Source organism: Patagioenas fasciata, chromosome 25 (assembly GCF_037038585.1).
Source record: "Patagioenas fasciata isolate bPatFas1 chromosome 25, bPatFas1.hap1, whole genome shotgun sequence".
NCBI lineage: Eukaryota > Metazoa > Chordata > Aves > Columbiformes > Columbidae > Patagioenas > Patagioenas fasciata.
In genome coordinates, this window is record NC_092544.1 from 5932725 (window position 1) to 5958172 (window position 25448).

The 25448-nt window shown below is 46.6% G+C and overlaps 2 protein-coding genes across 28 annotated transcripts in view; one reads left to right on the plus strand and one right to left on the minus strand.

Moving 5' to 3' along the window:
• Positions 1-2544: 2544 nt before the first annotated feature.
• LOC136112382 (uncharacterized protein C12orf50 homolog) lies at positions 2545-6973 on the minus strand. Its single transcript, XM_071798917.1, has 5 exons — positions 6345-6973; positions 5202-5325; positions 4043-4213; positions 2963-3040; positions 2545-2785 (listed from the first exon to the last, which is right to left on the minus strand). The coding sequence occupies exons 1-5, from the start codon at positions 6393-6395 to the stop codon at positions 2664-2666; spliced, it is 546 nt and encodes a 181-aa protein (XP_071655018.1). The 5' UTR covers positions 6396-6973; the 3' UTR covers positions 2545-2663.
• Positions 6974-7486: 513 nt separating this feature from the next.
• LOC136112550 (uncharacterized) overlaps positions 7487-25448 on the plus strand; it is a 33825-nt gene continuing 15863 nt past the window's right edge. For 14 of the 27 annotated variants that reach the window (XR_011735764.1, XR_011735767.1, XR_011735769.1 and 11 more), the window contains exons 1-8: positions 7825-8881; positions 9368-9508; positions 12953-13040; positions 15542-15639; positions 16999-17112; positions 20322-20418; positions 23994-24064; positions 24607-24730. Coding sequence is in view for 4 of the 27 variants with exons in the window: in XM_071799059.1 (XP_071655160.1) it covers positions 17188-17223; positions 20322-20418; positions 23994-24064; positions 24607-24730 (328 nt within the window). In the remaining 23 variants the exon portion in view is untranslated. Of the gene's footprint in view, positions 7731-7815; positions 8882-9367; positions 9509-12952; positions 13041-15541; positions 15640-16998; positions 17224-20321; positions 20419-21090; positions 21543-21740; positions 23869-23993; positions 24065-24606; positions 24731-25448 lie in introns of those variants that run through there. The other 13 variants (XR_011735781.1, XR_011735782.1, XM_071799059.1 and 10 more) reach the window with 8 other exon arrangements.

The following is a 25448-nucleotide window of genomic DNA, read 5'->3' on the forward strand; positions in this document are numbered from 1 at the left end:
CTCTCCTTTCTCTGTGCTGTTCAGCGGTGCAGCGGTGTCACCATCCCCTGGAAAGGCAACAGCGAGAACGTGGGCCCTGCTGGTGTGCGAGCACAGGAACGGCACTGCCCTTCTCTTCCTCCGCCTCTGCGAGACAGCGATACCTAAAATGTCCTTTAACCTCCCGTTGTGTGTTCTTCTTTCTCTTTTGTCGGCTCTTTGGATCCTGTCTCGTGTAACTTGAGCACCTGACGTATAACTCTGCTGATCTCTAAGAAAACTGCATAACAGGTTAAAGACGACCATGGCTCCAGAGGAAAGAACCAGCCACACATTACCTGCTCTAGCTTCTTACTTTTCATTCATGGTATTTGTGAATCCTATCTGATCAAATTGATGGTGTTTTCAAGATGCACGTCATCATAGTACCTAAACCCTCAAAGAGCTCAATGGAAGAATTGCTTTGGGAAAACATCTCTGTCCTTTTCTCTGAATGTCTCTCTATTCTCAGACCGTCTGGAGTGCAGCTGTGAACACAACCCCCTTATCCAAACTGTCCTCTAAGCGCTGACTCCCTGCCCTTTCCCTGTGCCGCACAGGGGGGTGTGCACCTCTGGAACACCCATGCTTGAGCCCAGGAAGACTGGTGGACTCCGAAGGAGACCTTTGGGCTGAACTAGGAATGATCCTTTTGTCTGCAGCACTTAGACACATGCTGGGTACGGGCAGCACTTGTGAACATCACAAAGTGTTACGAACGACAAGGCCAAAGCTGTGATGGCACTGGTTGCATAGGTAAGCCCACCTCCAACCGCAAACAGAACTTCAAGAGGCAAGTGCCAGTATAAAGTACCCACAGGGCTCCTCACCTGGCCCCTACCACTCTGCAGGAAGATGTGGCTTTGCCTCTTCTTCCTTTTCCCTGCTCACATAATGACCACTTTTGCTTCCCCTCAGTTCAGGCCAGAATGCAGCAGAAGTTCTGGACTTCCGCTTCAGTTTATGGGGTGCTATGAAGCCAAAACAAACCATCACAACCAAAACACCAGTGAGATCCCAGTTGTAGAAAAACACCATGCAAAGCAAGGTCATTCCTTCACCCCCTGCTGGGAGGAGAGATGTTGAACAGGAAGGGTTTCCTAAAGGAAACGGAAATTCTACCGCAGAACTACACCTACCAATAGAGTAAAACGGGAAGAGAAAGGTGGACTGTTCTGAGATTTACTAAATATTTCTAAAGAATGCATCACATTAAAAATACTGTAGAAAGAGGGGATCGATATATTTGTGCAGAACATTGTGTTCATTCCTCTTCCTAGGGAAATAAATTAATTTCTGCTATGAAGATGACTGAATTATTGGTCATGAATCTACTGTCTGACTAATCATAAAGCTTAATAAAGCTTTACATTTCTGACTGTGGACACTGCTGCGCTCTACTTATGAAAATTATGCTGGATCGAATTTAGCCTTGACCATATTTGGGCCTAAATGACTTCACATGGACCTGCAGGGACAAATAAGAAAGCAGCACCATACAGACAGGCACATCTGAGGTGTTTTGAGAACCCTGTTTCAGCAGAAGCCCACCTGCAGACCCCTTGAACTTTGGTTCTCGGGTGCCGCCCACCCTGCGGTAGAAAACAGACGCTGGTCTGCGAGGTTCTGAAGAATCGCAATCTGTTTTTCTTCCTGCTGCTCTCCCGCGAGGAACAGAAGCAGCAGTTTCATCGTCCTGCCTGCGGCTCCTCGGGTGGTAACTCGGTTTTCCTTTGGGGTCTGAACTGTTCAATCCTAAAAATGAAAAAGCAAACTTTATAATGCTGTGCAGTTACTCCGTTTTGACACATTGCAGGAGCCTGGAGGCTGGAGGGTAAGATTAAAACAGCATGTTCTTTATGGAGAGTCCTATCCAAACGTGGATTGTCCATATTTGACACTAAGAACAGAATTTAGCTGGGTCGTGCTAGATCATCTAACAGTTCAGTAAAGGAAAACGAATAAGGAAAAGGAAATCAAAAAGGAAAGCAAAAGTGGCTGTGTGTTTCTTTCTAGTGTAACCCTAAACCAGTACAATCTCTCCTGGGAACACGCTCTGCTGGTGCCTCCTTTCCCAGCTCTCGCCTTCTCTTTCTGTATTCCTGAATGTTGCAGGAATGGTATTACCATCACCTGGAGAGGCAGCAGACAGAAGGTGTGAGCTGCTGGTGTGCAAGCACAGGGAACGGCACTGCCATTCTCTCCCTCCCGCCTCTGGGAGATAGCGATCAGTTCAGTGCAATGTCCTTTAACCTCTCCTCTTATATTCTTCTTTGTATTCTCTTGGATGTTTGGATCCTGTCTGCTGTAACTGATGCACAACTCTCACGGTCTCTAAGACAATTCTATAATACACAGGTTAAAGAAAAGCTACGGCTCCAAAGTAAAGAACGAGCTACAAATAACCTGCTCATTCTTTAGCTCCCCACTTTCCATGAATGATATTTACGGATCCTATCTGATCCAATTTATGGAATGGTTGTGGATCTCCAGATAGCACACGCAGGTTTTACAGCCCATTTCTACCTTTTGCATCCACAATCAACACAGGCAGTCACCATGCCTGAGACACTATGCACGCAGATATATGTGGGGAAAAAGAAATGGTAAACATTAATGGGAAATGTTGTCTGAGAAGATGAATATTACTTGCCTTTCTGTAAGTCTCGCTCCATGGCTTCCAAGAGTAATATTTCCTTCTCCTGAGCTGAAGACACAGTTTCTGCCGATTGGTGTTTGTGAGGGTACTGGATCCTGTAATACTCTCCTAAACACAGCGAAGAAGGAAAATTAAAATAAAATAAAATAAAATAAAATAAAATAAAATAAAATAAAATAAAATAAAATAAAATAAAATAAAATATTTTTAAAAAAAGAACAATTAAAAGGCACAGTATATTGTCTTCATTGCTATTTAGGAAAGACTGACTGATTTCATATTTACCAGTTTTATAGCATATTTCCTTTATGGTTCTTTCCTCTTCCATTTCTGCAGCAGTCTTAGGCACCCAATCAGAAACATCTGTAGGAAATGGTTTTAAAGATTACTGGGTATCTGTACAAAGACCTTCAACAATTCCTAGTAATCATGTACCATCATCAATTTCATTTGGGTCACAGTGGGTTTTTTCTCAATGTCAGCTCTGCTTCTGGACGGAACGAGGATTCCTTAATATCAGGTGTTTCCAGGAGTGATGGAAGGGCAGGTACAACACATAGGAAGAAGCTAATGTTTGTGGATTTGAAACTATTCAAACCCACCCTCAGTGCTCACGTTCAACACAATCCTTCATTGACAAGCCAAAGGAAATCTTCTGACTGAACACGTCACCAGGGACGCTTGTCACAAAACCTCTGCCCACGGTTCCTGTCCTGGAACATCTGCTGGCAGAGATGGTGAAGTGAGGGCTCCTCATCTGTCTCAGTTAAGGCTGCTGAGATCAGCAAAGCCCCGGCTTTGATTTGGTTTGAATCCATGGGGCTCCCTCCTACTGCCCCCGGCTCAGGAAGCACTAACAGGGGGTCGTCCTCACTCTCTGGGAACGTGCAATTCATTCTTCCCCAGGAACCCCTCATCTCTAAGAGAGACACAGTCAACCGTTTGGCTACTTTTAAAAAGCACAAAACCAAAACAAATATATGTATAAAAATGCATAGACATTCCATCAATCTAGTGAATTGGGTCCCCAAATTTAGAGAAAGTTTGAAGAGTATTTGATGGCCATCTGAACTGCGGATCACATCCTAGGAGTTGTGGATCACATTTTAAACTTCATTTAATACAAAAGAGGTATGTGGGTGATAACGCTATTGAAATATACAGGTAGGCATTTCGCAGGAGTTGGAATGATGCCTCACGTCTGGTGAGCACCACTTCCAACATTTTGGGATCAGCAGGAAACTGTTTGCAAAACTTGTCAACAACTCTTTTCTAAATAGGTCGTGGTTATTATAACAAATCAGTTGTGAAGTGTAGAAAAGACCCTATTCTACTTCTTTGTAGAAGAAAATATAATCTGTTTACAGTTCTCTTTGTCATCATCCCCTTCATCGTCCTCCTCATCTTCAGCATTGTTGAGGCTGATAATGAGCGGAGCGTGAACTGGCAGGAAAATATTCTGCTGATTTCTGAGCGGCTCTTGCAGATGTGCGGGGTGCAGAGTCCTTTCTTGGCCACCCTCTTGCAATGGCACATCTGCAGAAAAGAACATGATTTTGTTAGAAGGGAACTGGAATATCAAACCCAGGTCAGACATGCAGGGGCACTTTTGAACTCTTTATCATATTGAGAGGATCATCAAATAGGCAGATTATGACGTTTGGGAAAACTATTCTGCCAAGAAAATGTAAGATCCAGCAGTTTAACTTGACAGTTCACTGTGCCACTGCCCAGAACAGCACATTATCAGCTCCGGACAGTGCAAGCCAACTCCACCTTCAATGGGTTTAGCAGGATTTCTAAGTATTAAAAAGGACAAATGCAGTTAAAATGTTTACAATGCTATTCTGGGACACATGGACTTTGAATGTCTGCATTTTTTCAGTAAAAAGAGAAAGGTTTGGATCTATTTTCTCGTTCTGATTGTTGGACATGGCTCTTCTAGAGGTTGCCCATGTCCATTGGGCCTCCAGGGCATCTTCTCTGACTCCCAGCACACCCAAGATGTGCCTACGTTGGCTTTAGGAGAGCACCAGCTGCCAGGGGTCGCTGCTGTGGATGTGGGAACTGCAGAGAGAGCAGCACTGCTGGAAGCCAAGAGCTCCTCTTAGAGAGGAATGAGAAAACCAACAAGCAAACAAAGAAACAAACAAACAATTTGTAATGGTGCTTTTTTACTTTCCAAAAATAATTTTAGTTTCAGATATTATTTAACCTTGCAAATGATTTCTGCAACATTTCTACTCTGTGGATCCTGGCAACCTAAATCACCGCTTGTGCCATCATCTTTCCTGCAACACGAAGATCCATCACACGACAGCTGAAACAGTCACGTGGCAACACCATTCAAACGCCAATACAATTCCTTCCTTTGCTCTGAACTCCCTGCGGCAGCAGATCCTACGCCACTGATTTACCGTGGTACGTTTTGAACCTTCGTAGAGATCACGAAGCACTGCAAGGACATTCTTGTGCATGAACTGACTCCAATGAACAGAGAGTGGAGAAAATATTTTTTACTCACTGTTGTCAGGTGGCAGGAAAAGCCCGTTTATATTCCGAGGGCTGCTATGATGGAAGGCACAGTTGAGTCTCACACAGCCTGATGGTTGCTTTTCCCAAAAACAGGGGATGTGCCTGTACTTCTGCTGCAGGAGAAAAGAGTTGTCATCGATTGTAAGCAGAACAATAAACATGGACTAAATGGAGCAGTACGCGGTCTGCTGCTGGGACCACATCACCAAGGTTTTGTGGGACCATGTTCCGATATTTTAGAACTCTTAAAGTTACCTTAGGAGTTCTCATAAGCTCCAGATAACTCTAAAGTTATCCTGAATGAGGTCAGTTGAGCTTTCCTGATGTCAAACTGTTACCAGATGAGGAGCGAAGCCGTTTACTTATCCTGCACTGGACTCTCTTACCATTAATGGACATGGGTCCTTGGGAAATAAGGAGCACGACATCAAACCCAGAAAGGTGCCCAGCAAAAACCGAAAAACGACAAGTTTGTGAATCGGTGTTGTGAGACTGCTGTCAGTGCACTGCTCACACCATCTCCCAGCTCTCCGTGCATTGGGAGGTTCAGACATTACCAGCTGGGTCTAAAAGCAGCATCTCCAAACCACGCCACGTTTGGGCTGCAGTCAGTACAACTGGGCCATCCCCTGGGACACACTGGGCTCTGGAGCCAAAGCCCAGCTCCCGGGCATTAATGCCAAAACCCCCACTGTCGAAATGGATGCGACAATGGAGAGCCCAGCACCCAGCCCTGGATCTTCAACAGGTGGAATTTAAATCCAGGGCAAACACACGTTGCAGGACTTTCTTCTCAATAACTTGTTTTGCAGTACTTCAGGAAGGAACTAAAAGCAGAAATTATAAACGTGGCCTACGTATTCAAGATCAATATAATCCTGATTCAATACGAAAGATGAGTGATCGTCACCCATGACTTTTATGTGTTCCCTGAGTACCCGAGCGCAGTTCACATGAGAAATTCCCACGGTTCAGATGATCATTACCTCTTCTCACCACTTCCAAAAACCCGATATTTCATCTACAGATGTGGCCACGACCCAGAGAGACACATCAGCTTCTACGTTTACAGAACAGACGGCTGTATCAAGAAATCAAGGATCCAAAGCACTCTAAGATCTACAGCATTTACCTGTGCATTTTGGGAACACTCGAAGTGGCACTTTTTCCCAGTTCGGCTCATTTTGACGGCTCCGAATGCCCGCAGAAGGCACCAGCACGAAGCAGCTGGTGCCTCCTGCAGCCGGCCAACTCAACAGAGGCGGTTGCGGCCAGTATAGAATGTTACGTTTTGAAAGTTCCAACTGCTCCTCCAGCTCCTGATGTCACCATCATGGGCCAGGGGACACGTCCAGCTCGGACATCTTCCTTCATCTCCATTGCTTCAGTGTGAATTACAGAAAATCGGGCTATTTCGGAGTCTCCCATCCCAGTGTTTCTTTAACGAGAAATGGAACAAAGCCATTTGCCGGGGCTTAAATAATACCCAGCCCCTTGCTGAAGGAGCTGTGGCCTGAGAAACAAACCTTTGATAATGCAAAGACAAAGCTTATTGACCATTTTTTAAGCAAAACCCTTCTGCCCAACATTTTCCTCACTGTAGCTCTTTGCATGGAGGGGTGTTGGGAAGGTGGTTGAAGATTTAGGTTTTATTTCTCATTACTCCGCTCAGATTTGATTGGTACTGAATTAATTCCCACTAGCGGAGTCTGTTTTGCCTGTGACAGTAATGGGTGAGCGATGTCTCCCTGTCCTCATCTCGACCCGTGGGCGCTTTGTTTCTCTTCTCTCTCCTGCCCAGCTGAGGGGCAGTGACAGAGCAGCTTTGGTGGGCACCTGCTGTCCAGGCAGGGTCAGCCCAGCACCGCTTCCAAGGTTTATCCCGAGGCGCAGAGCCCGGGAACCACCCGGAGCCCCCTGTGCTGACGGGGGCAAAACCGACACAGCGAGTTCCCCACGGCCCGGGGCCCGGGCATCCCTGCCCCAGCCGGGCGTGCGGCACCGGGCAAGCAGAAAACAGCCCGAGGAACGGCTGCCGGGCCAACGGCACCGACGGCACCGCCAGGGCGCGCTGCCTCAGCCCGGAGCCGAAAACACAGCGGAGCCGCTCTGGAGAGAGAACGGCGCCTGGAGCCCGGGAGCTGCCCCAGGCGCGCGGCCGCGCTGGGCGCCTCCGAGAGGGGAGGCCCCCGCCTCGCTGGCGGCTCTGGGGAGGTGCCCCGAGGCCACCGCGCCCGCCCTGCCCCGCCCCGCCCCGCCCCGCCCCGTCCCGTCCCGCCCTCCCCAGCGCTCGGGTGCGTCGCGGGGCTCCTGGCGGGCGGGCGGTCCCGTTCTCCATTTCCCGTGGCGCAGCGCGGGGCGGTGCAGCCGCAGTTCCGCCCGGCGCTGGTCCGGCGTTGGGAGCGGGCGGGCTCGGGTGGCCGGGGCCATGAGGCGGCGGGGCGCGGGGCAGCGGGCGGTGCCGTGTGTGTTCGTGACCGAGGTGAAGGAGGAGCCGTCGGCCAAGCGGGAGCGCCAGGTGGGCGAGGCGGAACGGGGCCGGGGCCGGGGCCGGGGCCGGGGCCGGGGCCGGGCCCAGGGGGAGCCGCTGGGCCGCGGGGAGCGGCGCCGCACGGCGGCGCGGAGCGGGGTGGACAGGCAGCGGCACCGGCCGTGTCAGACCCGCCCGGGCTTTCCCGAAGTATCCGCGCCTTAAATGCGGGAGAGAAAGATCGTTCGGGAGCCATTGCAGCGCTTCCCTTTTCCCGCCGAGTGGGGGCGGTGCTCCCCCTGGTGTTGAGTTCGCTGCGTCTGGTGCGGGTGCAGTCCCGGCGGGAACGGGGCTGCACTGGCAGCCTGTGTGCAGCCGCTGTGCCGGGCCCGCCCGTGAGCCCCGCACAGACTGAAGCACCTTCTTTCTCGTCTTTCTGTTGTGCTCAAAAGAGTATCAGGAGTGTGATGGAAAAATACTGGAGCCCGGTGTGAGCTGCTTCTCCCGAAGATGTAACAGGCGGTGTCTGGACACACCGGGTGTCATTCGCCTGTCTGCTGTAGAGCTCCAGCTTGTGTTTCCCCGTTCAGTAGAACCAGAGAACCATAGAGCACAGTGTCACCAGTCTCTTCTTGAGCACTGTCAGGTTGGGCTGTGACCCCTCCCTGGGAGCCTGTTCAGTGTCCAGCGCCTCTGGGGGAAGAACCTTTTCCTCATGTCCAACCTAAACCTCTCCTGGCACATCTTCTGCCGTTCCCTGGGGTTCTGCCATTGCTGCCAGAGAGATCAGCGCCTGCCCTTCCTCCTCCCCTTGTGAGGAAGCTGTGGACCGTGATGAGGTCTCTTCTTAGTCCTTTCTTCTCCAGGCTGAACAAGCCAAGTGACTTTAGCTGCTCCTCATATGGCTTCTTCTCCAGACCCTTCACCAGTCTCTTCTGGACACCCTCCAATAGCTTTATATCCTTTTTATCCTGTGGCGCCCAGAACTGCACCCAGTGCTCCAGGTGAGGCCGCAGCAGTGCAGAGCAGAGCGGGACGATCACCTCCCTGGCCTGGCTGGCGATGCTGTGCTGGATGCACCCCAGGACACGGGTCCCTCTTGGCTCCAGGGACACTGTTGGCTCATGTTCAGCTTGCCATCAACCAGAAAGCCCAGATCCCTCTGCAGAGCTGCTCTCCAGCGTCTCGTGCCCCAGTCTGTAAGTACAGCCAGGACTGCTGGCACTAAGAGGGATGCTTGTGGAACCCACTAGTGACGGGTGTCCAACCCAACATGACCCCATTTACTCGAGCGCTTTGAGCCCAGCCCGTCAGCCAGTTGCTCACCCACTGCACTGTGTGTTTATCCAGCTGTGTGCTGGACACCTGGTCCAGGACAGTGCTGCCAGAGACACTGTCAAAGCTTTACTGAAATCCGGAAACAATTTATTTATTCGCAGTACATATACATTCAAACTTCTGTTATACATGAAAATTTCTGTGAAATAAATTGGGGGAGCACTCTGGTTAGAGATTTTTTGGTCTCTGTACATATTAATTTGAAGTACTCGCTTCATCCCATTCTCCGCTCTACGTATGGTTCTTGTTTCCTTTTCACTTCCATGTCTTCTTGGCTCTGTTGTCAAAACAGATATACAGAAATCTTTCTACATTGCTGACTAGAATAAATCTCTATGCTCTTTCAGAACCATGCTCAGAAACAGGCTGCCTGTTGTGTGGGCCTCTCGGAGCACGGGCCAAATGCTGCCGCCAGAGCCCTCCCCCTTAGGCAGGGTGGCTGCCGGAGGTGATCTCCGGGGACCGGGATTCCCTCATCTCCAGTGTGGGTGAGTGAAATAATTCCTGCAGGATCGCGGGGCTCTGTTTGTTTTTCCTCACTTAGGCAAAGTGAGCGTATTCCGTGCTTAAATATAAGGACATGTATTTTCTTTAGTAATTCCTTGCCAGATTCAGGCAAGTGCACACTTTTCCTGGAGTCAGGGGCGGCTCTGGCGTTGTGTTTGGTGAGCCACGTGTGTGCACACTGTGGATCCCCATTGTTATTATTTGCTGCACCCCAATAACTTCCTCAACTGATACTCGAACCTGTATTTATGTTCTTGGAGAGCTAAAACCCCGTTCTTTACCGGTTAATCTGCTGCACCTCTTTGACCAGAATAAAAGTTTGTTTTGGACCCTGTTGTCTGCCTAAAACTATCGGGGTGCCTCTGTGACACACGGGATGGGGGGGACACAGAGGACATAGAGGGGACATCAGGGGCAACATGGCGGTGGGGGGACAAAGGGGACCTGGAAGGGATATGAGGGCCACAAGGGGGGACACGTCCCCCACTTTTCCCCCCTGCACCACAATTTAACCCCCCCAGTTTCCTCTGGTTTATAGAATCCCCAGATAACTTGCATTGTAAAAGACCTTTAAGATCATCGAGTCCAACCATTTCCCCGATATCCAACTGGAGTTGAAACGCCCGTCGCCAATTTCCCACAAATCCCTTTGGGCCTCAAGCATTTTATTCCCCCCGAGCGCCCCCCGGATGAAACACCCGGATGCTCAAGTTCTCGCGTTTGCAGCAAAATCCCCATTTTGCCCCGTTTTTGTTTCTCAAACTGGGATGAACATCCTGGGCTCTTCTCAAATGGAAAATACTGGAGGTTTCGCTGCCCTCTGGGCTGGACTTTGCTGCTGCTTAATGGGGATAAACTTGGCATTTTTATTAGTGTGAGCTTCCTTAACCGGGGTCTTCCCTACGATCTTAATGGAGGTAAACTCAGCTTTTCTATTAGCTCTAAAAGCTTCTTAGCTTTTCTATTTTCAATTTCCTTAATTGGGATCTTCCCTATGATCTTAATGGGGTTAAACTCGGCTCCTTTTCGGAGTTATTGTCAGAAAATCCAGGTGTTTTGGTGAGAAAAGCTGCGCTTAAGCCGGGCTTAGCTGCGCCAGCAGAAGAGGGACCGCAGGGTCGGCCGCTGTCTCGGCTGATTCGTCCTGGTGGTGAGGAGGAGCATGGTCTGACCTGCCAGGGTGCGGGTGGAGGGGTCGGGGTCCCGCTCCAGGATCCTGAGGGCTGGAGGGAGAGAACCGGAGCCGGGATGAACCCCCCATGTCTGCGGAGACACCCCCGGTGTCCCCCCGAGCCGGCCCGACCGGCCAGGAGACAGCGGCTGTGCAGGAATGCCCAAAAGCGGCCAATTAGCCCCTTGTTTTGGGCGGAAAAGCCCCCCAAGGTCATTGAGTCCATTAACCCAACCCCAGCACTGAAACGTCCCCAAGAACCTCGTCTGTTCGCCCCTCCAGGGATGGCGACTCCAGCACTGCCCTGGGCAGCCTGTTCCAACGCCCCACAGCCTTTGGGGAAGAAATTACCCCCAATTTCCAACCTCAGCCTCCTTCTCCAGCCCCTTCCCCAGCTCCGCTCCCTCCTCTGAGCTCACTCCAGCTCCTCAAGGGTTTTCTTGGCGTGAGGTGATCCCAACACCCCAGGGGCCACCATTTGAGCCCTGAGGTGATTCTGGCACCGTTTTGAGCCCTTGAGGCGTGGCGCTGACCTTACAAACCTTGAGGTTGTAAGGAGCATATGGATTTTACCTATTTATCTACAATGTCGGACACACGGAGAATAATTTCACCTAATACGTGTGTATTTTACAGTAGCTGTGAGCTTGGTTAAATACAGTAAAGTGTTAGGTATTCATGGCAGTTTTAGGAGCGCCTGTACATATTCATACCCTGTCCCTGAGAAGGCCGTTCTGATTACAATGAGTTCAGGAGACCATTTCCAGAGTCTCCACCTCCGGGTCCTCCTGGTTGCGGCTGCGCAGTGATCGTGACCCCGGGTCCTCTTCTCTGTACGCGGTCACCGTTGGTCCAGTGTGATGAGTTGGTTGGGTCTCAGCCTGCTGAGCTGGTTAAACTGGCGTATCTCCTGTCCTGTGCCCAGGTTTCTGTTATCTGGTTCACCCAAGGATGCACCAAGGATTATTATCTGTGCAAGGCGTCAGCGAACTCCTGTTTCTCGTACAATAAGTTACACAGAGCTAAGCAAGCCTATGTGGGTTAAAGGGTTAGCTCTCTGTTGGCTCTTTAGTGATGTGGGGTAGGTTTAGTTCTTTCAGAGTTAATTAGTTAATTGTCAATCCCCTGTATCATTCCCCCTTTTCTAAGAGGTTAGTTAATTCTGTTACTGATATGATTATTCTTTATCCAATGTCTTTACAAAATACCTATTAGATTCTTGCTCCTGCCTTAGTTGATGTTTCTTCCAGTTGCTCCAAGTGTCCCGGCGCTCTGGCAACACCACAGGGAACACCTCATCGTCATACAGACCAGTATCCCTGAAGCTGATATTCCCACTAAAGCTCCAAATAAGGATCGTAACGAGGTTAAGTTGGGAAGCCAGGAAGTGAGGCCTTCCCATAAATTAGAGAATCCCCCTGTTGTATTGTCTCTAGTAACTAGATGGAGGATCCGAGAGTGTTCCCGTATCTTTTGAATATCTGTTTTCTCCCGTTTCTCCTGATTAATATATGAACAACAGCTTTGGTTTATCACCACACAAACTCCTCCTTCTTTTGCAGTCAGGAGGTCCAGGACCATGCGATTTTGTAGGACTATCTTGCTTAGTGATGACATCTCTTCCTGGAGCCCCTGAAGAGCAGCCGTAGTGACATTTTTAATTTTCTAGGTTGTGGATGGTATATTTCCTATGGCTTTTTCTAGTTCACTATCTCCTAGTTGAGGAATAAACCATCTGGCAAAACTCTGAAATCCAGAGGGCCTCTTTACAAGAGGTTTATTCGGCACTGAACACGTTTTTCTCCATGACGTCCTAACAATACCTGGGGTGGGTATGAATGGTTAAACACCTTTTCTTGAGGTACTGTGTATCCGCCTGTACAATGGCCTTGCCAGTTATCAGGTGGACTTAATTTGTCAGTATTTTCTATAGTAAATTACTTATAAAGTGAAGGTTTGTAGAATAAGCAAGTCATGAAGACCACACTGATGCCTCTATTGCAAAAATTTCACGGGAGACTGGCACGTCCGAGACTTTTCTCACCAGTGGTGACACAATTTTAAGGCTATCGGGGGACATTCATTGCCCTCCCACTTCTCCCCTTTGCTCAATTAACACCTGCCATTGTTAATTTGGTGACATTTTGCTTCTGAATTCTGTGATGGGGGCGGTGTGAGCAGGCAGTGTGACAGAGCAATGGTCATTTTTATCCCGTGTTAACGTCTTCCCTCCTTCCCCTCCAATCCTGAGCAGCGTGCTCGACAGCGCAAGTCGCCTGGGTGAAGAACATAAGCTGATCGCCAGGTACGCAGCAAGGCTGGCAGCAGAAACTTCTTCATCAGTAAGTGTTTTAATTAAAGGAAGGAACTTCCCTTCTGTCATGTTCCAGGGGCTTGGCAAGATCGGGGAAATTACATCTGACAGTCTTAATGATTAATTTTCCCTATCCTTTTCAACAGATGCTGTTATGCTTTGGTAGTAATACTATTATGCAGTCCATTTAAACCAAAGCATCCACTTATTAATGCATATAATCTATATACTAATGCAATGGTATTTAAACAACTACAGCAAAGGGAATCTGACATCTTGAACTCAGGAAAGACTAGAAAATATTGTCTGGACTAGCTTGGGTTAAAAATGAATGATATACTGGAGTGGAAAAATGGGCTGGTGAATCCATTTTACTCTTTAGTTCAAATATCACGGCCGCTGGGGCCCTAAGTGCTGAGGGTTTTGAAGAATGATCTCCAGCAGGATGACTGTGATGACCCCTGCGTTAGCCCTGGCTCCCATTTTCATTTCAGAGCAATGATTGTTCTGTTCTATGTATCCCAAGATAAAAGGTGATGACAGGCTAAAACCTCACTAACTATATTCAGGAATAAGAGAGAATGAAGGAGGGACCCGATGGAAGTATATAAAATCTTAAATGGCATAAATAAGGTCAGCCTAGTTACTTTTTTCCTATCTCAGCAAATTTGATAGAACAAGGGACCATAAATGATGGTCAAGTGAAAAGCAGCAGGTCCAGAGTGCCAAGAAGCACATTTTCACACTGAGATTTACACTGCAGGGTCAGTTGAAAGGGCAAAATCAGGCACCGCTCTTCATGTAAAAGCACTGAGTCACCTTCATCCCAAGGGCAGGAGGTAAGGACAAATCTGTGGTCCCGTGCACCCCTCCGCTGTGGAGGATTTCACATTGCCTGTGGCTGCAGGGGAAGCGAGGGGCGCTCTGGTCTGCCAGCCCAGCCCAAATCAGTCCCTTCCAGAGGTGTGACACAGTGACTCAAATTTAAGGCAACCTGCAGGTGAAGGTCCCATTTCTGAAGGGCAATAATCCTTTATGGGAACAAGTTATCCCATTAATAATGTCTCTGGGTAGAAACTAGTAGAAAACAGTTCTATATAACATGTGTCTGTGATATGGGGGAAAACTTAGGAAACAATATTTAAGTAACTTTTAATTAGAGCTGGTTTGAAGGAATATACTGAATTTCTTATTGCCATCCGTCTGTGCTATTTAAGCAAAGGAGACAGAAGGAAAAGAGAATGTTTCTGTATACAGAATCTTTCGAATCACAAGAGTCACACTGCATTAGGAGCACAGTGGAAATTTGTAAAGCTTTGCTGATGGCCGTTCTGTTTTCTGGGGAACAAAATGTACTAATAACCCTGACCATTCAGAATAAAGGTCTCGATTCCCTCTGTATCAGTCATTATATCCGCCAGAATGTATCGGTTTTTCTTTATGCACTGCTCTGCTTCCCTAGGGTTGGAGTGTTAATGGGAAAATGTACCTGGAGCAGAAAGAGTAGCCAGTGGTGACAAGCACGATGTGCTGTCCTTTGCCCACAGACAGTGGTGGCACAGGTTAGCACTGAGATGGATCTTCATCCTTTCTGAGGGTTCCTTCTTGCAAGGTGCCACCTCCTGGAGGAGGAGGTGCCTGGCATCGCGTAAAATTGGGCTCCAGAGTTACACTTCACGGGGCTCTCATGGTGAGAAACACTGGGATCAATCACAGCAGTAACACAGCAGAGTATTTTCCAATGTCTGATTCTTTCAGATTGGAGTTAGAAATGAATGGGTATCTTTGATAGCTGTGAAAATGTGGATGTCTTGCTCTGCATTGTCATTGATACAATACTGAAATACAGGAGTGTGAACAAACCAATATTTGGTTGTTGCTGATAAACATGAAAAAAGAGCATAGTCCAATGAAACTGTAGTAAACACTACCTAGTTTGGTAATAGTTTATTTAACACTGAATTTTATTGGGAGGAAAAGGGTTCTGCTCTACCTGGAGGACTGGGGAAAGAGCTTTCCTGAGGTATCACCAGAGCGTGTGGGAAAACTTGGCCTAGTGGGCCACCCAGCCAGACTCAAAACGGAGTCCAGCTTTCAGATGGAAAGCAGAACTTTCAAGAGAAGGAACCATTGCTGCACTGGAAACACATCCTCTTCTTTTTGGAGAGGAACACTGTTTTTTGCTTCGTGGTATTCCTCTTGACTGTACAATCAAAATGAAGAGCCGTATTGCAGCAACTGCCTGCAGCAGTGGCTTTGCCTTTTACAGTTGGTTCAGAGGAAGCTCCTTGAAGCAATGAATGGCAGGATGGTACGCACTGAGTCTTGTTTACTCTCGCACTTACCCTGCTTTTACCAGCAATGGAGCCGTACTGGCATGAGCACAACATGGGTGCTCTTTTTGTGGTGTGGGCGAGCCTGGTTCTGCGTTTTCTGCAGGTAAGGAGGTTTCGCAGACCAGATCTGTGTTGAACCCAGGGGTGCCCATTGGCTTTTCCTCCTTCAATGCAGCCTTTTCTTTTACAACAGCAGCCGGGTCAGCAGAGAGGGGCGTCAGACATCTCCTTCACCGTTGATGCAAACAAGCAACAGAGGCAGCTGATTGCAGAGCTTGAAAATAAAAACCGGTAAGCGTCCATAAAGCACCTGGTTTTGTTCAGACCCATCTATTGTATATATTTGTTTTACCACCTACATTTTTACCACCTCCTTCTGTGCTGTGTGCTAACGCATGTACATATACTTCTTGCTGCACAAAGCACAGGGCACAAAAAGGCCCACAGAATAGGACAAAGGCTTTGAAATCCACAGCCACCCAGTGTTTTAATGAGTGCACTGCTCAATGGTTTGATATAACCGTTGATACTTTACTGTTTGCAGCTGCTTGTTTAGAGTTTAAAAAAAAAGCCTGTCCTGTTTCAAAAACCAGATTAACTTTGAATTAAAGCCTCTGTAGCTCTATAACATGAAATGATAAAAGGATCGGTCACACTGGTAATGTCATGCTGCCCTGCTTTTACTTGTGGAAAAGATGATTAAAGCTCTCCAGAACACAGTCTGTCTGGGAAGGGCTTGCAGAAAGGTTAGCAGCAAGTTAGGCTGCTGATCAAGGGAGACACTGGGTACAAATGTGACCGAGACCGAGGGAGAGTGTCCAGGAGCAATAGGCCAGCCCAGCCCAAAAAGGAGTGACGCTGGTTTGTCAGCACAGAGGATCTGCCCTGGGCATCAGGCCGCCTGGTGCCGTGAAACGTGTGTCAGCAGAGCTCTGCCTGCACTGCCGGACTGTGAAACAGAGGCCAGCCCAGACCAGAGGGTTTCCCGCTCCAGACTCTGCTCTGCCTTCTGTCCCCGTGTGATGAGCCACCAGCTCCAGTCGCCATTTGTCTCTCATAGTTCGCGGCTGCCTCCTGGCCGTCTGCTGTCCGGCACGCTCTGAAGAAGAGAAGAAATACACAAAGGTTGAAACCTGCTGCTGCAAAGCTTTTTATGAGCCTTTTGACAGCACTGCAGGGCTGGCCAGCCCGTCATAACAAGTCCTGTTAAAGGGCTTCTCTGCAAATTGTTGACTTCTCTCAGTTCTCTGGATACACTAAAAGTATATTTTTAAGTGCAGAATATTTTCTCCGATAATCAAGAGGTGCCAGATGCTATTTTAGTTTTAGTTTTTGTGATCCTTGAAATGTTCATGGGGAAGAAGTAGAGGGAGCAATATAAGCATATTGCTGCTTCACTTCTACCTCTGATTTTTGGGGGTCTTGAAGAAATATTTCACTTCATGGTGAAATCCTAGAAGTTTATTTTACAAGTCTGCAGAGACCTGTACCAGTGCCAGGGCCTTCTTTTGTTTGTTGGAGCCCAGTCATTAAATCCATGTTGATGAAGAGCTACATACAGTCATACTTGTTCTCCTCTTGCGATGTCCAGTGAGCTGGTTTTGTGGAAAATTACTGACTTGTGGTCTTCTCCCTGTTCCCCTCCCCGAGAGAAATCCCACAGGAGATCCAGAGGCTGCGACTTGGACATGAGCAAGCACCTCAGCCCACACCAGAGAAGGCACAACACCACCCCACGCTCCGTGCAGAGCTCCGTCTCCTGAGGTCAGTCCACAGCAGTGAAACCTCCAGCCAGGACTGGGGACAGCCGGTTGTTCTCAATGAGAGAAGAAACAAGAGATGAGCCCAGCTTATGGCTTTGGGGGCTTTTTAAAAGTAAGTAACACAATGTGCATTTTTTTCTCCATCTCAGTGCAGACTGTAGTCCTAAAAGCAATTGAAGTTATGCTTTAAACAGCATGCATGAGGAATCTCACATATTAGTCACTTACATTAAATTAAATACGTGCATTAGTGTTTGCAGTTAGGCCCTTAGGTCATTTGGAATAGGTTCCAAATACCATTAATTATATGGAGAAAGATGTTCTGTCAGAACAAATGCTTCTACAAAGACATCTCGTTTATGCTGAAGTAAATACAGAGCTATGTGAAGACACAGCCAGAATCAGAAGCTAATTTTTGGAAATTTCCCCCATGTGTTGAGCTCTAAGGAGAGGTCAGTTCTCTTCATGGTGCAAAACCAGGCTGCAGAACGATTCTCCTGTCGCGTGGGAAGCGAGGAGCGATGGCATCTGCAGCAGCTGGAGATTTAGAGGATCATTTCTGCAGTTATCTCACCAAGTTAAAAACATCGATATAGATGTGTCTGCATGTTAATTAGGATACTCTGCATGGATATACTATTTGCCACGGGTATCACATTGAAGAACAATTATCATTGGCCCAGATCCGTAGGCTCCCTGCAAGTCCTCAGGTTCGTCTTGTGAGAGCCAGACAGAGAATCCAATAAGAACTATTCAGAACACTTTGTGCGAATAGAGAACAGAGTGTAAGCACTTTCTTTCTAGGGAAACAATGCTAGGTTCAATTTTATCCCCCCACCATAGAGCGGTTCTCTCATGAGAAGACTGAAGAGCATTTTTGACCACGTAGCCACTTCTCACACAAGTAATGTTTTAGTGATGTGACTCGTAACCAAAGGAAATTGCCATAAGAAATTGTGGTAGGTTTTTTTTTACAATTGCTGTGTAGATTTATTATTGAATTTTCCACACTGAAATACTTTTCTGTTTCGGAAATAATTACATTTGCTTTCCAATCTGAAGACAAATCAGCCTCTTCAGTTCTATAAGTGATTTTAGTCTGTAATTACTCCTAGATACCTACAGGCAAGTGGCATTCTGTGAGAGATATAGAACTGGCTGTGATGAAAATGTGTACACTACATAAAATATACCAATAATGTAGCTCCTGTGCATCAACCCTGCAGTCTGTTTTAAGCAGGTTTAGGAGATTAGCTTTGGACATAGTTGAAAAATTTTTAAAAATTCAAATTAATGGACGGTGTTAGAGAACTGAGTGCTTAATTTTTTGCCCTTTTCAAGTTCGCTACACAGATTAAAAGCATAATAACCTTATTTGAATTCCCTGACGTGGGATGTCCTCAGGGCAGTGATGCCGAGTTCCTCAATTATGATATCTTTTCTGATTTAATATGCAGTGTCAGAGTCAGCAAATAACTTCAAATCTGTGGTTCTGCACTGCTTTGCATAGCTTCTAAAACATTCACCATTTAAAAGGCAAAAGATTGGCTTTTGATTTACTGCAGGATTTTGACACCACCTCAAATTCCTGAACGCTGAAGATGACATGAAGCTGTTCTTGTCATGTGTAAAACAGCAGGACTCAGCAGGACTCAGAACAGCAACTGATTTACAGCTGTTACCCCATAGATTCTTGGACCTTGGTGCATTTAGGGCACTAGAGCAGTTTAGTTTGTATAAGAAATGCTGGAATCTTGATGTTGTGGGTGCCTGTCCGAGCATCTCTCACTGGCTCCTGTAGCGCTGCAGACTCACTGAGATGAGGTTCTGACCACAACCTTCCTTCACATCCCCAGTGCTGTCTTGGAGACAGGTTGGAAAGCCCATTATCTCCAGTAACTTACTCTGGAGTGTAACTGGAGAAACAAGTCAGGAGAGCTGTCTGTACATTGCACGCTGCTTAGGTTCTCTGTCCTGGTAAAATCAATCTAAACACAGCAGAGCTCTGTGCTAGGACCTGCCACATTGAATTACATGGATAGGGTATCTTGGTTTTATTAGCAGTTTTCTTCAACTCAGTTGCCTTTGTACAGTTCATGGCATTTGCAGCCATTACGTGCCTGGAAGAGAAAAGCCAGGACAGGCAATTTGTAGCAGAAAATAGAGAAGTCCTCCAGAAGAGTAAATACAACCCAGCAGTGTTACTATATGATCCTATTGAGAGACAGAGGTGAGAGATAGCACACATGAGCAATCCTGTATAAATCACTGGGTTTTTTTATTAGTAACTGCTCAAAATTGGGGTTTCATATTTCCTAAATATTGGAAATGAATTTAGTCTTGTTGACCGTGGTGCTTTTTTGTTTAGGATTAAATTGTTAAATTTTACAGGTAGTACAAGACTAACAACATAATGGTTTTATGTTATTTGCAACAGAGGAATATATAAAATATACCTAATATGTGTATTTTTCACCAATAATGTTGTTACTTACATCATAGCTTCCAGGATGCAACAATTTAGTGATTGAACACGTGCAAGTGCACAGTGGAGCTGTGCAGAATCAGAGCTGTTCCCATGTGTGTGGGCACACTCTGGCTGTCACACTGGGGATGGCTCAGTGTTCACATTGTCACAGGACCATCGCTGGAATCCGAGTCCAAAGAGCTGTTTTCAAGCAATTCTGTCTCCACTATGTGACACTCTTACTCTTGCTTTCAGACAAAAAACAGGAGCAAAAGCAGATCACTGTGGTTTTCTGGCTGAATTTCTGAACTCTCTTAGCTCCTCTCATGTCTGGCTCTGTTCAGTGCCTCTGCTGTAATTTCCTGTCCTTTAGGCCATGGCTTTAATTTCTTCTGACAGCTGGGGAGGTTATTGATGAGAGAGATCCAAAGAAAAAAACTGCCAGGCACTCCCACAAGGGAATAGAACACAAATTTGTTTAAACCTCATTTGCTCTTTGGAGGAGGGGCTGTGTCAGGGTCTCTCTTTTTCCCAATCACTATATTCAGCCCCGTGAATATTCTCACAGGGAGCTCCCTGGCTTTCCTATACCCGTTTCTAAGCACTATACTGAACTCCTACTGTGTGTTTGCTTTCCTGCGGTCTAGAGGCGTATACCTCATGGTCGGGCTGGCGAAATGATGCAGCTAAAAGCTGATCATGCTGTGAGGGGTAAGCTCTGATCAGATCTGCTCGTTTCTCAGGCCGCGGAAGGAGGAGCTGGAACAGAGAATGTCTGCTCTCCAGGAAAGCCCGAGGGAGCTCATGGTTCAGTTAGAAGGCCTCATGAAACTGCTGAAGGTAAGGAGCTCCACCTGATCCTGCAGAGGAGAACAGGCAGAGTGAAGCGAGAGAGGAGAGGAGGGAGATATGACCAGAGAATTAATACAATCCTTTCAGTAATATTGCAGCATAATGCAGTGCAGTCCTGCTTTGCTCTTGCAGAAGGATTTGGCCACATCTCTGGATTTCAGGCTAGCAATCTCTGCATTGGCCATTCAGCAACGTCCAAACAGAAAACATTTTTGTAGTCCAGTTTCAGCTGGTTTTGGAGTTTTCTCTGTTGAGGACATCAAATACAAAACAACAGAACAAGAGATTCTGTGATTCTGTGAAAAGAAACAAGATGACATGTAGAACCAGATAACTAATAACTGTGAGAAAAAGAACTCCGCCCTGTATACTGTTATCTGCTGTAGCTGGCAGTATACAAAATTGCTTTGACTGGTTCCTTTAACTTTGCCTGTTCAGTTGCTGGTTCTGTCATAGGTGCCATTTGACAACCACACCTAACTCTGTGGTCTTAGAAACGCTTTCTCAAGAACACTTGGTCATTTCCAAAAATACAGAAATAACAGATGAACAGATGAAATATGCCTCAACAAAGGATCTCAGCCAGAAATGAAGGTATCAAGAAGCATGTGCATTTTTAAGACAAACTATGGTAAGATGGAAAATGTGTTTTATTTGCAGAATCCAGCCCTATTCCAACCTGACGTGCCTCAGGACAGGTGATGCCAGGAATTCACATTGGGAGAAAGTGTTCTGAATAGCATAAGAGTTTGGTTTTTTGTTGGCCATGCCAGATAAAATGAGTGCATGGAAATTCAGCACAACTTGAGCCAAGTCTGGCTCTGATAAAAGCAGAAAGAATTTTGCTGAAATCCATTTAGCAACATGTATTTGCATCAAAGGATGAGTTTGACCCCTTATGTCATTTGCAGCTTCTCAGGCACAGACTTCTGCAGCCACAGTGCAGGCGTTGGTGGCACCTGAGGAGCGGAGCCCAGGGAGCAGCCAGCAGGTTTTGTGGGGCTGGGAGCAGACAGGACACTTGTCACTCTGCCTATGGAGTGCTGCAGTGCTACAAGGAGCAGTCAGGGCAGCCTGCTCGCGTTGCACTGTCTGGACAAAGAGAATTTAGGGTAGGAGATGACGGTAGCTTTCTGCACTCTTTGTGCTGTCCTGGTGTTTCAAAGGGTGCGGAGGAGGAACCACAGCCTATTCACACAGCTTCAACTATCTCAACTATAGCTTTAGCCTCATAGTCCGAATCTGGCTTTGTTTTCTGTTCTTCACTTACCTCCTGGCTAATCTCTTGTGCTGATCCTCTTTTTCTTTAGGAAGAAGAACTGAAACAGGTAGTAAGTTACCTCCTGTTGGAGGCCTCACTAACTCCTGAATGTGATTGTGTTCGTGTGATTTATTTTAATTCCCTTGCTTGAAATGTACGTGTTTTCTTTTGACCAAAAGAATATTTTGCAATTCTTTCACACATTGTTTTGAAGTATCTTGGAGCAATTTTCTAAACTAAACATCTTAGCCCTCTAGAAAGTGAGTGCTGTCTACAGGGAGTCGTGATCTTTTTTCATACTCCTCTAAATAAGAGCACGTAAGATATGGAAACCACCACCCAAATGTAGTGAAATCAACCTAGAAGATGAATTAAGTAATATTTCTACCATAGGTAACATTTTGAAAATGTAATGAGAATTTTGGAACCTTAAGAAAAATATAACTGAGTTCTAGTCAGAGCAGGACAATGAGTTTGAAAGCCCACTTTATCCAGAAAAAGTCAGGGCATGTGCACATCTTCTGAAGTTGGCACTCATACTGACTGTCCCGTGAGTCTTCAGGAAAACCATGTAGTTGCTAAATGCCTTCTGCAACCTAGAATTAAAGGGCAAGTGTTTATGTTACTAGTGATAAATTTTAGAAGATTTAACTGGTTTAGAGCTTTTTAGGATTGAAATGGATCCTTGAAAGATATTGGGCTAAAAACACCCACACTTTTCACACAGCAGTCTGATTTATGAGTCCAATAAAAATATTTCATTTTAACAAAATACACCTCATCTTGCTTTCATCGGCAGAAGTGCCACCACAAGTCTGGTGTGTTCCGTCTATGGTAGAGCGTGCAGAGTTTGTGGGTAATGCTCACCTTCATAAAACGAACATTCCGGCTGATTTCAATTTAATCAATCTGTTGTACCAAAAAAAAAAGTGACCAAACATTGCCTCTGTATAAGGACCATCTTTATTGTTCTGCATAACGGTATTAAAAGATCTTCCATTCACAAAAGAGAAGTTTCCAATGTGATAAAGAGTTTCCCTACCGTATAAAGTGTTAACTGGGCAGTGTAAGTGAAAGCACATTTTCGGGTCATTATGAGATAGGATTTTTTTCTTCTGAGAGCAGTAACCTCACTGAATACCAGGTGGTAGCGCTCAGGAATTACTCCCACAATTTCCATGAAATGATGCCCATTACGCTGTGCCATTTCATGGTCTGTTGAGAGAAACAGGGTTAAATTAGTTTCTGGACGAATTCAGTTGGCATGAGCAGCCTGGCAATTCATCTGATGCTTATGGACTTTCTGTTTCTCTCCTGCCCTTGCCTGGGAAAGGATAACGAGTTCTTCACATCCGTGTGGTTTGATGAGGCTGAGACGTTCCTGTATTGCCATCCCAGCTGAGCTCGGCAGAGGCAGCAGCGGGCTAAAGCTCTTCTAAAGCCAGCGTTCATTTCCAGCGTTTTATTTTAAGCGTGCATGACCGTTGACAGTGGGAAGTCTTTTCTTGTCTAGAAAGGGTTAACTTAAAACTCATAGTGGGTTGACTAGGGACGGTGCATGAAACAAAATGCATGGAAGTTTTCCTAAGAGGCGTGAGAACATTGGCAGCTGCAACCAAATACAGCATAAAAGCTGAAGCCACAGGCGTGTCCGTGATGGCTGCGGTAACTGCCCTGTTCTCACCAGTGGGACTGCCGAGCTCTGGGAGCAGTTCAGTGCTCCATTTCTTTGCTGAGATTACCAGGAAGTCGCTCCTGGTTATCTTAGCAGGTTTCAGGCCATTAGCACTGGCCTGTGAAAACCACGTTCCTCCTGATAACCACCAAGCAGGAATGCAATCCTAAGAGCACTCCATTCCCGCCAACTGGGGCTGAGGTGGATCTGGATGAATAAAATACAGAGTCTTTCAAAAAGATGGACCCAATTTCAACAAAATTGGAAAACACTTCATTTCTCCCCTCCTCCCCCACAGGCACATTAAACGAGTTCACGCTGGATTTCATCTTCCAGGCCTGGTCTGCTGGTGTCACCACACAAATGCAAGCTGGATGGCAATGAATAATCTCCACATATCTGGCATTGTGATTGAATGAAGCATGAGAGGAGGCGTCTGCTCCTGCATGCAGCAAAAGTAAATGAAGCCATTCTGCCGAGGACTCCTCTGCACGTGTCCCTCGTGAGGACTTTGATACCCCGAAGTATCACAATGGCAGCTTTCAGCAGGGTTAGAACTGTTTTCAACAGGAAAACATGTGTCTGGTGAAGAATATTAACACCGTGTTTCGTCTGTCTCTGTTTCAGGTGCAAGACGAAACTTGAGAAATGATTTGCTGGTGGCAGCAGATTCAGGCACCAACACCATGTCTTCTTCGGTAAGAGAACTAAATTCTGGTGAGTATGGCTAATGGGGGTGGGTACTCTCCACATGGACATTTCCCACGTATTTGAAAAAATAGGAGGTAGGAAAATATGAACCAACAAAAAAATCGTGTAATGTATCTTCAAAGCTTTTTATGCTTTTAGAAGAAAAAAAAAAGCCTAAATAACAGCTTCAGGAATCCAGCAGTTGTGAAAGCCGTGGATGTAGAGGTGCAGCTGGGTACGCTGAAAAGCTTTGAGAAGCTTGTGCTTCTACATGTAGTGAGATTTCACTCTTTAGAAAGTTCGTTCAGTATGGAACATATAGGACCCGTTGTAATGTGCAGTCTGTAGTCTTCTCATAAAAACATCCGACCTAGTAGCCCAGACAAGCAAAAGCTTCACTATTCTGGCTTAGCACAAGAAGAAAACTGTGAGCTCTGCAGATATATGTAGAATAATATACAGTTATTCGCTATGAGGAGGTGGCAAATAGGCAAGTATACTTACTCTTGTGAAAGTTAAATGGAACCGTGTGTTTCCTTTTGCTTCACAGAAGTGGGCAGCGAGACAGAAAGCAATGTGGATTTGGAATTTGGTCGGAGTCACTTTGATGACCTCGTCCCATCCCCCAGGTCCGAGAAGGCTTTCCTGGCACAGATCCATGCCCGGAAGCCAGGGTACGTCCACAGCGCTGCTGCCACCGGCTCCCTCCTCAGTGACACGTGGGTACCTGCTCAATTCGCCACCCCAGCCTCTTTATTTTCATTGAAAACAATATGCAGCATGTAGTATTTTCTCTTCCTCTCAACTATATTTGATTACCAAAGAAGATGCGTAAATCCAAGCGAGGACAGCATCATGGTTAGATGGCAGCGAGCGCTGTGAGCAATAACGGCCAGGACTGGCGTTGCCCTCCGGAACAAGGTGTCACATCCAGCCTGGCACACTCGGGCAGCAGGAGGCTGTGGGACAGCTGTGCGCCCTCATGTGCCCTGCAGTCCTGTTCCATGCTTCTCCAGACAGAGGAGCCTGTTCAAGTCCACTGGAAAAATAGAGATTTTTAAATGGAAAAGACAATGCTTTTTATTGATCAACTCAGTTGATCAACAAACTTGTTTATTTTTAGAACCTGGATCTTCCTATCAAAGACAGTAGGCATATTTACAGTTATGTTTAGTTCAACCTCTTTGTATCAAGTTGTTGAGAACTTTCTGACTCATTTCTGTAGGACTGTACTCCCGAAACGCCTTCAGCAGAGTCTGCTCTTTGGTCTACATCATCAGTACCAGACCAGCGGAGAGGGCAAACAGCACAAGTGTTTTCCACCGCCAGTAAACAGCGACCAATGGAGCATGTGGTGTGACTAAAAGTAGCCCACTCTCCTCGTAGCTTACA